This window comes from Gymnoscopelus braueri (genome assembly GCF_963280865.1).
Source record: "Gymnoscopelus braueri genome assembly, chromosome: 2".
Taxonomy (NCBI): Eukaryota; Metazoa; Chordata; class Actinopteri; order Myctophiformes; family Myctophidae; genus Gymnoscopelus; species Gymnoscopelus braueri.
In genome coordinates this window covers 47,750,021-47,761,046 of record NC_137604.1, presented here as the reverse complement: position 1 = coordinate 47,761,046, position 11,026 = coordinate 47,750,021, and the positions used below count along the sequence as shown (strand labels likewise).

Below are 11,026 nucleotides of genomic sequence, written 5' to 3'. Positions count from 1 at the left end.
ATGATAAGGTTGGCAAGGAATATCACTTCAAACACTAGCCATGCTTTGTATGGAGAATATAGGTTGCTGCTTTTTTTTTGCTGTTTTATTTAGTCTAAAATGTTGTGAAACCGTGGGCGAGTTGCCGTGAGAACCCCTCCCTTCTGTTGCTCAAGAGCTTACCTATTGTTAGAGCCTTTTATATGCGAACACTGCAGTCAGAATCAGAATCAGAATCAGAATCATCTTTATTCTCACACCACAGGTTTACAGGTGTAAAACAGTGGGTGAAATTCGTTTTTGTGCAAGCTCCATTGTTTTGATTGGATCCAGAAAAGAGAAAGAAGAGAGAGATGGGGGGGGGGGGCAAGGGAAGAAAAAAAGGGACAACAATGTATCTACACATTTACACGTAGCATATCCAAACATTTATGTACATGAGATTTCGAAATAAGGTGTATGAGCGTAGCAGCTGGTATTTGTTCCTAGACATTATTGCACGAAGAATATCAATGCATGTACATGAAGGTTAAGGTGCTTAGAGCTTTATTATCCATCTTTGAAAGGTGTGTAAAAATGATCAGGAGTGTGGTCTTTTTTTGGAAAAACCTTTGATAGGTCAGTCCGGTTAAAGTCTCCCGTGGCTACAATAGCACCATGTGGTTGACGATTCTCCTGTTCACTGATAACTCGGTGTAATTCCTTCAGTGCTCTGTCTTTGTCGGCCCCCGGTCTAATAGATAAGATAGCGAAGATAATCACCAAACTGAATTCACAGGGGATCCAGAGTGGATGTCAATAGAAAAATTCCATAGACCGGATCTGTAAAGAGAGACTTGTGTAACTGTCCAGGAGGAGATAGAATGCAGGCCTTTTTGGAAGGACTTCGGCCTGACCGTCTTTTAGAGCAGGTTCAAGATTCAGGATTCAAGAGATTTATTGTCACATGCACTGTGAAAAACTTAGGTTGGGGTGCTCCATAATACACAATAAAAACTATACGTAAATAACAGTATCAGAACAGCCCTGAATGCAATTAATAAAATAAGGTTAAAAGCAAGTTAAAAACCCAGATCAGCATACAAGGCCATAATGCAACATATTTATTTAGCAGTCTTACCCACCTTATTCTTGGCCCTTCTCCGTGCGGCGTCATTGCCCTTTTCTGCTGCTTCATTCAATATCTGTCCACTTCCTCCCTAGTAGGCTACAGGTCATAGATATAGAAACCTAGATACCTCATTGACCTCTGCAGTGCATTGGAGCCCGAGATACAGACGCCTCAGAGCCGGAGGAGGCGTCTACCTTTATATGTCTATGCTACAGGTGTAATCAAAGATTGTTAATTTAGGAAGACACACCATCCCAATTGGAGCCACTAGAGGCGACATGGTACACAAATCCTACAAATAGTCTCCTAAGTGGGCGCCGGCGTCTGACGGCAAATCTCACGATTGTCCAATGTTTCTCTGTTTACTGGTACTAGATCCCGCGAGAGTGTGTTGCTGGGACAGAGAAAGGTCGATAATAAAGTTAAGGTGTATAGCCTGGGGGAAGAAACTGTTCCTCAGTCTGCTTGTGCCAGCTTTGAGGATCCGATACCTCTTCCCTGATGGCAACAGGGTGAACAGACTGTTGTGGGGGTGTGTGGGGTCTTTGATGACCCTCAGGGATTTTCTGGGACAGAGAAAGGTTCGATAATAAAGTTGAAAATGTGTCTCTCTGAAAAAAGCCATTTTAGTGTCAAAATGTTCAGAATATTGTGTGGTAGTGGCGATTGGGTCCAATATTTAGTTCAGTGACCATGGAGCTAAAGAACGGTTCAGAAGCTGTGTTCATGTTCACTCTTCCATTGGAATCAATAGACTCCAACCTACTTCCCATCTTCTAAAAAGGCCTGCCGGCATGAGGCCGGATCTGGGTCACACAGGTCTGCTATGTTAGGGATATAGGCTACTTTGACTCAACTATGGTTGAGTACTTTGTCCACCACTGGATATAATGTCAAACTACCAAAAAGTAACCACATTGTCGAGATATGAAAATATATTTATTGTATAAGTCAAATTTATTGTATAAGCCATTTGAAAATAGCCGATCTACAAGCTCACAATGTGTCACGATGCAACGCATCGTGACACATTGTGAGCACATTGTGAGCTTGTAGATCTGCTATTTTCAAAAGATTTTTATACATTTGAAAACTTGTGAAATGGAACCTTCTGCATAATGAGTACTTTACTTTTGGTACTTTAAGTACATTTTGATACCAAAACAAACTGGTAAGGCTACTTCTTGGCCTTACATCTACAACTCATCTAACCCCTGCTCACTTTGCTAGGGTCGGATGGCTCAGCGTAGAGGACAGAGTACAGCAACTTGCAATGGGCCTGGTCTACAAGATACACTACACCACAAAGTCACCCATGTACCTCTCAAAATACTTCACAAACGTCAATGAAGTCCACAATCACAACACCAGAGGAAGCTCCACTAATCACGTCCAACCGAGATTTGGCTGTAACAAGGGGTTAAATTCGTTCTCCTGCTATGCCACAAAAATGTGGAATGACTTACAAAAAGTCGTGAAGGAGTGTAAAACCCTACTCTCCTTCAAAACCGCTCTAAAGGAGCACTTACAGGTGGCTGCAATTCGAGCCTAGCCCCCCCCTGTTTACTGTACATATTTCTGTTTTCCAACTGTTTATATGATGTTTCTACATAGTAGTGTATATTTGTCTGTCATTAAATGTTTCAATGAATTGAGTACAAAGGACCCCAATGGAAACAAGCCATAGGCTTTCTTGGGTTTAAAATGCTCTTAGCAGACCTTGTATTGAACTGTGCTTTTTTTTTTGCAAACTGCTAATAAAGTATTCAAGCAATACTTGTAACAGAGTATTTCTACTTTTACTTAAGTAAAAAAAATTGAGTACTTTCCCCACCACTGTTTACATTTTGCATTTTGTGTACTGCTACATGTGTTTGTATTTTGATCAGTCGGGACAGCCCATGGATGTATGACGTTTCATGACACATCCACCACCCACAGAGGCAGCGGTGGTGCATTCTGGGTCTATCCCAAGATGGCTGCGCCCTTGCAGAAGTGCTGAAGAAGTGCCTCTCTTGAGAAATTGTTGGAATTTTCAGCCGATTCGGACTTTAAACACTTTAAGCACAGAATCAGCTGTGACGACGCACCGCCGCACACGAGGACCCCCGCTGTGACCGAAGCGACGGACACGGGCTCGAAGTCGGCGCGGTTTGTTTGTATTGTGTGGCTGTTGTGGCAGAGTGTCCGTGCGAAGATGATGGGCCTCGTCTCCAGCCCCTTCCCATAGCGAAGAGCGGTGGGGAGAGAACCCGCAAATTCCCCTGCAAGCACATCCCCGTGGAGCTCGGACTTGACGGCTTTGACATCCTGACCAGGCTGTGGGCGCTGCCGTACCATTTCCTCACGCGAATCGTCTGCGCGACCGTGTCTGTCATCGTCCGGAGACGGAGAGGAACCCGAGCCCGGATTGAGGAAAACCACACAGCGCCGACCAGGTCTGTCTGACTCTGCAGCCTTCCCTACAGTCCCCTTTGCACGCTTCACTTCCACGAGAAGCGCCATTTCTTGCACATGTAATCTTATCAGTATGTGTGGCCACCATAACTACTATGTTGGGAGTGTTTTTGCAAGCTGCTAAACTGGGAATGTTTACAATACTAGTAGTATGAGACATGTCGACAGGAAACGGAATATCAGCAGCTGCAGACAGAACTGTAAAATTAGCCGCCGGGGGACCGCTAGCTTTAGCTAACAGGTTAGCTATAATGTTAACGTTGGCTTATTTATCTATCTATCTGCTGTCTGTCGTGTCTGTCTGGACAGCTGTTCTTCTTAAGTTGTGCCCCTTTCCATAGCAGCTCACATGGCTGTCACGGGCTGGCAGACTTAACAGTAACGGCACACGTTGGTTCGCCGAACAGAGTAGGTATATATATATATACTTGATTCGAGCTGTGTTCACGTGGCCAGCTAGTACAGTAGGAGCATTGAACTCTCTCCTCAGTAGAACATGATCAGTATAGTATGCTCATTGGATGGCTGTAGATGTGTGTGTGAACTAGCGGAAACGTTTAAATTAATACAGTGTGTGTGAGTGTGTAGTCCGATGTGTCTAGTTAGGTTTGCAAACAAGACTGCACACAAGTTTTCTGATATTCGTATTTTTGTCATCCAACCAACCAGGCTGTGGCATTAGACTCCATGTCCAGCTCTTTACACCAGAGCAAAGTAGATAAATAGCTACACACCATTAGTCTTATGTTGAAAGATCAGTCAACCCACTGAACCCAGGAAAAAGACAAATAAACCCCGCCCCCACTGCCAGTCCTAGGTCAGAGGCAGCATGTGTGTTTAAAACGAGGGCACTGGCACAGCACAGACACATGTTTATAACTTAGGAGGAGTAAGAACTTTGCACACAACGGTGGACTGGACGGAGTCCCTCAGGGCTCTATGCTAGTGTATTTTCTGGTTTCTGTTATTGTGGGGAAAGTTTTCGCAGAAAATAGCTGATCGACAAGCTCACAATGTGTCGTAGGGCGGGTGCATTGTGAGCTTGTCGACCTGCTATTTTCTGCAAAAGCTTTCCCCACAATAAGGGTGCTGGGGTTTTAGTGGTTAAGAGCAAGGACCAACTGACAAACTGTCTTCAAGCTGTTGCTATTCTTTGATTATTAATTGTTTATTGTTGTTGTTGTTACTAGGGCGATGCCCATTAGGACTGCATGCCCCCTGGGTTATGCAAAAACGCGCAGAGTACTTAGCAGTACTCATTATCTGTACTTGGAGGCCGGTCTATGATGTCAGTACTATGATAACATTGTTGATTGGGATCTCTATATGGGCATAAAAGGAACACAGAGAGACAGACGGACACACGCACAGAGATATACAGAGTCAGAGATGCTTGGAATTTTTGCTTTTTGACAATCGCTGTCGCTGATCCGACTGACTTCCAACTCGGACCTAGACACCCTTGGGTCCTTGGCGATACCCACGCAAAGTTTGAAGTCGTACAGTCCTCGAGTTATGCAATACACACACAGATTCCGTGCATTGCATTTATACATTGCAACAAACAAAAGAAAATAATTTTACTCTTATGTACCTGTACACAACATGTAAGAATAAAGAAACTTTTTAAGTCTGTCCTCATAAGATCCTGTGACCGAGGACAATTTAAGCCATTTCCTTCAGGCCACAGGCAACCACAGACCAAATAAAAAAGATTAACATATTGCCATACATCTTCTGATTTGTGAGCATTCAATATATGTGTTGCATACAAATAAAATGCCCCAATTTGTGACAATGTGTTGTGTGGTTGGATACTTGAGATTGTAGCCACAGAGTAAACAGACAGTCAAAAGTAATTTTTGTCTGACAAATTCTGTGAATTTTGGCTGATGGTTCTTTTCAAGCCCTGCATGGATGGACTACAAGCTACAGCCACAGCTATAACAACTCATCAGACTTAACTCATGATCTGTTGTGGCTCTCGCTTTGTAGGGCCCAAATGAAAATGGACTCGGACATGCTGCATTCACCGGCTGTAGGCCTTGCTGAGGAAGAGGAGCCGGACATGAGTGACTGGAAGCTTCCTCTGGCCTTCATGAAGAAACGACACTCGGAGAAGATTGAGGGCTCCAAAGCCCTGGCACAGAGCTGGAGAATGAAAGACAGAGTAAGTGTTGTACTTATTCAGAGTAATTCAGCAGGTTAATGATGATCCACATCCATCAATGTTGCTTCGCTTTACCTCATACATTGTGATTCAGATTTCTTTTGATTTGTTAATGGGGCACTGTCACCCTTGTTGTTGTATTGTTGTTCTGTTTGGGGGTGGTCCAGGAAGATTAACTTAATTTTTTTAATGCAAATGGTTTAGATTGTCAGCTAAAATAAAATGTAACATCCTGATTCTGAGGTGGCAGTTTGGGGCTTGAGGAATGTTTTGTCAAAGACAGAGACGTGGTTGCTGCAGATTTAATGTTAATGTGTTTGCTCAGCATGCATAAATTGTGGAATAGTGTCTAGTAAAAGATTTTGTTTGGTGGCTGTTCATTATTTGGCATGTGTACGACCCTGGTTTGAGTGTTTAATAGAGAGTATGCACACATGCGTCACTTTTCCAGGGACACGCCCCCCTCATCTAGAATGAGTGGCAAAACATTGAGCAGCATGGAGTTTGGAAGCACTCGTTGGAAATCACTCAACGCTCCTGCGCACCACCTGTTTCTAAAATGCACATAATGCAGGAGGCAGCAGGACGTTGCGTTATTGAAAACGAGCGTGTCCAAACTCTGACACATAAAAATAATCACCTGCACAAAATGTATTGACAGAAAGTAGCTCATAACATGTCTACGGTGGATTTCAAAAACTTTGCAGATAGAGGATAATTCAAGCTTTTCGTACAGCTGCCATGTTGGTGAGTTTAACGTTGTTTAATACAATCAGATAGGACTTTTCTGTTTGGATATTATGGGCTGCCTGTCAAGGCCAGAAAGTTGTTTATTTGCCACTCAGTAGGCGTCCCCGCATAACTTCCGGGTACGATGATGTCACACGCATAGCCTCTGTAGTGTACTGACCATGAAAACACATTTCCTGGAAACACTTTACTTAAAGGTTGGGTCTATAATGTATTATAAAAATCACATTTGTAATGCATTATAATGCAAGTATAAGGCATTATAACACTCGTTATAAATGTTTATAATCATGTATGACAACTTATAACAGTGTTTATAGAACATATAGCACATTATAACTACCTTAACTTAGTTATAAAGCATCATCTTTATAAGTTGTTATGCATATTTATAAACATTTATAACAAGTTATGAAGCATTCTAAGTGCATTATAATGCATTATGATGCACTATAATGAATTATCAATGTGATTTTAATGCCTTATAGCCCCGACCTTTAAGTAATGTGTTACCTGGTAGTTATATTGTGCTGTTCCACTGAGTTTATGACCAGCACTTATACATTATATTATTATAAGTTATAATACTTCATAAACCTTGTTAAAGTTGTTATGCATTATTATAAACATTTAAAACAAGTTATGTTATGCCTTATAAGTGCATTATAAATGTCAGGTTATTACGCATTATAGTATTATTATGTCTTACCCATTTCCTCTATGGAGGACAGGACGATAATGAATTAATTTGAATCTGAATCTGAAAAGACCTTAATAAAGTGGCTCATTTTAAATTGAACACTCATTAGCTGAGTAATGTCTTTGTAGAAAACTACTGTGCGTGTGCAGTTGGGTGCACACTGTAGTGCTCACTTTAAAAGCCTCATTGTAAACGTATAATTATCATGGTAGCTGTTCACGGTAGCTTGACAAATAACACATTCACAAATTAAAAAAGTTTTCCAGTGGAAAATATGTCAAGCGTGTTTTTGTCAAGTGAAAGGGCAGCCTACAATGAATAATAATGGTTATACATTGGCTATAAGTCTTCTGGCCATGCCAACAAAAGAGAGGATTTTTAGATTGTCAAAGGAATTTGATCTGACCGTCTTGCACGAAGCAGCTTGAAGTCAAATATATTTTGACTCGAGGGAAAAGTTAAACACATCTCATCCTCACACAGAGGACATCACTCCTCACAGAGCCAGGTTCTAGCAGTAAACTAATGGTTTAGCCTTGCCTGTATTATTATTACTCTCCATTTGTGCCAATTCATTTAATTCTGCTTTAAGCTATACACGCTTGGCTGTGACAGGGGAATCTCAAGGCTTTACTGGTGGACCCTCTCGGGTGTTCGCCTCCCATAAAGCCAGAGTTTGATCCACTGCAGTGCTGCCTACCTGATTATTTCCATGTCTCCCGGCCAAGGAGAGCTATAGTTTCAATAATACCAAATGCCACATAGTCATACATAACCTAGGCAGGCTCCACACACGCACGCCCATTGTAGATGTTCCCTCAAATGAAATTTTAACACCCCTCTGCTGTTAAGAAATCTGCTAGAATTACACCGAGGTGCTGCTTGGCGAACATGATGCTTCAGGGGAAAGTTGAACAAGAATGTGTCAGTGAATTTAAATTACGAGTCTGATATTGATTTAGAAGAGGTGATAGGGGGCTGCCTGAAATCTTCCAATTCGTCATCACGCACTCCTAATAAAAAAATCTTACAAAATTGACTGTGTTAAAATGTATGATCTCCACACATTCCTGGGCTGAGAGTTTTCAGACATTGGTGCCCTTATGCACTTGTAAAAAACACATCTTTACTTATTTCTTCAAAGAAGAACAGAACCGTAGAGAGATTTCTTGACTGTAAAATGGGTAGAATCTGACTTGAAAGGTGACCCTGGCTATGGTTCAAAGCTAGCTGTAGGCCGCTACTTCTGGAAGTGGAAAGATTCAAAGCTGCTCTTTGTCTGTCAACACTACACAGACTAGACTTGAAGGACAGAAGGAAAATGTTTCTTGTCATTTTTTGCTAGTATATGACAAAGAAGGATAATGTCTTTCCAGACCACCGTGACTGGTAAATCCTCATCCTCAATACTAATATTCCGGCCCTGAATTGTACAGCTGCAAAGAAAATAATGTTTTTGGTGAGTGACATTCTGATTTGCATACCCCCCCCCCATTTCATACACTCACTACTGTTGAGCAGTTAATGCTCCCCGGTGATTGAAGCTGATTGATAATAATGACAGAAGCGAGAGTGTCTCTCTCGTGGTATATGAACAGTCAAGACTGTTGGGAGCTAGTGTCCAGTATCAGCACTATTGAGTGGGCTGTAAATTATGTGCTGCACCGTGGGAAATCAGACACACACACACACACACACACACACACACACACACACACACACACACACACACACACACACACACACACACACACACACACACACACACACACACACACACACACACACACACACACACACACACACACACACACACACACTTTTCTCATAGGGGAGAACAGAAGGGCGGAGAGAAGGAGGGGGTTGCTCAATTACGAGGCCCATTGGTTAAGATTGGTGGGTTACTCTCTGTGGGGGGTTTCTGTTATTGAGTTCTAACCGTGCACATATGCATGTGTGTACATGTGTGATGCACACGTGCTTTGCAGGCCAAGTGCAACGTGTGATAACAGTGTTCACGTACTACAAGAATGGTTATCAGCACTTTTAGAGTACATGGCAGCTTTAGATTGCTTCCATCAGCCTTCTTTTAATTCATAATTAATTATTGATTAGGAAGCTATCAAGATAACACAGAGTTGCATACATTGTCAGCTCACCTTGTGGTTACAGGTTACTGGTTGGTGTGTCCGCCCTGAGAGAGAGAGGTTGGTAGGCCTGTCACAATTATTACATAATTGTCTAATCGCAATTATTTGAGAAAACGTCATCGTTTCCATGTTGAAAAATGCTCATACAAACGTTATTATTTACATTTTAAGTATAACATTAAATATGTATATTTCTTTGTATATTGAAGTTATTTGTCACATCTGCCCTGTGCAATTTCTGATTACGAAGCCTAAAAGGGAAACGGAAATTAAATTTGTATTCATATGTTCCCAAGTTCACAATTTAATCGTTAATCGCAATTATTTGTGTGACAATGAATCGTCAACTTAAATTTGTACTCGTGACAGCCCTAGAGGTCGGGGTTCAATCCCAGGCAGAGTCATACCAAACACTATAAAGGGACACCAAAATGCCTCCCTGCTTGGCACTCAGCATCAAGGTTTAGATTGGGGGGGAAGTCCCTGTGACATCATACTGGCATCATGTCCAGGGGTTGCAAATTAGAAGCCAGCTTCCTGAATGTTTTAATTTTCATAGATGATAATAGCTTCTGTTGTCTGTTTGTGATTCTGCCGAAAGCGATACTTTTGTTAAAAGCGGTGTGGCCGCTTACATTTATTTATGTTTTCTTTAATCAGAAATATGCGTGGCTGGTAGTTTTTCAAATCTACCAGCCACTCAACTTCTACAGATTCCACTCACCTCTATAATGACTGAATTCCGAACATTGCTGGCCCACAATAACTTACCTGACCTGGCGGAGACCTGTGCTCGCTGCTTGGGGGAGAACTTTTTCTAGTTTATACTATGTTGTACAATGGTGTTGTGATCAGTTATTGTCAGCAAACAACACCATCATGTGGTGGAGTATAAATTAAGCTTAATTAGGCTGCACGATATATCAAGACCACAGCCAAAAACATACGACCCCATTTTTGGGGATTTGAATTGTGACTCATATAGTACACACAGATAGGGTTACGACGGTCTCCCCTTATAGTCTTTTTTCATTACTTACAAGAGATGCTTTATTTGGTTAGACTCAAAAGATTGTCTCCAGCACAGCTTGATTATTACTAGGCCAGGGATTCTGCATACAGTGCATACTATCAGAATGTTATTTAGAGCATTATTTGAAACAACTCTCCTCAGAAAATATGACAGCCTCTTGAGACACAGATATTGCAGCAGCCAAACTTCTGCATGTATTATTAATTGTGCAGTTTAATGTGGAATGCTTATTTTTGGACATTGCTTTTGGAGTTGCTAGGGCTTGTTAAGTACGCTGCCGAATAGAGCCTTACTGAATACTGATGGATGTGGTGTTCTCTGGTGGGGATAAAGATAGTCTTGTAGAGACTAATTTGAGGCTACTGTTGTGCTTATACAGGCTTCTCAGACAGACAGAGCAGTATTTTCTATAAGAGAACTTTAACCCATTAAGACCTGGAACGCATCTGTGTCACTTTAGATTTCTTTGGCTATTAAAAAATAGCAGATATACAAGCTCATAGCGCGGCACAGAGTGCTGCGTTATGAGCTTGTAGATCTGCTATTTTTTTTTAAATCGTGATTTTTTTTTAAATTTCTTTTAAAAAAACTGTTAGGATTTAGACAATTTTTTTAAAGAATCACCTCAGGTCTTAATGGGTTAATTTGTATTTCGCCAATCATTGCCACTGATATG

The 11,026-nt window shown here is 41.6% G+C and overlaps 1 protein-coding gene across 2 annotated transcripts in view; it reads left to right on the top strand.

The window, feature by feature from the left end:
* Positions 1 to 3,075: 3,075 nt before the first annotated feature.
* The window catches only part of rptor (regulatory associated protein of MTOR, complex 1), a 199,116-nt gene continuing 191,165 nt past the window's right edge, over positions 3,076 to 11,026 (top strand). For both annotated transcript variants that reach the window (XM_080417271.1, XM_080417270.1), the window contains exons 1-2: positions 3,076 to 3,528; positions 5,543 to 5,717. In XM_080417271.1, coding sequence (XP_080273397.1) covers positions 5,550 to 5,717 — 168 coding nt within the window. In that variant the 5' untranslated portion in view covers positions 3,076 to 3,528; positions 5,543 to 5,549. The remainder of the gene's footprint in view (positions 3,529 to 5,542; positions 5,718 to 11,026) is intronic.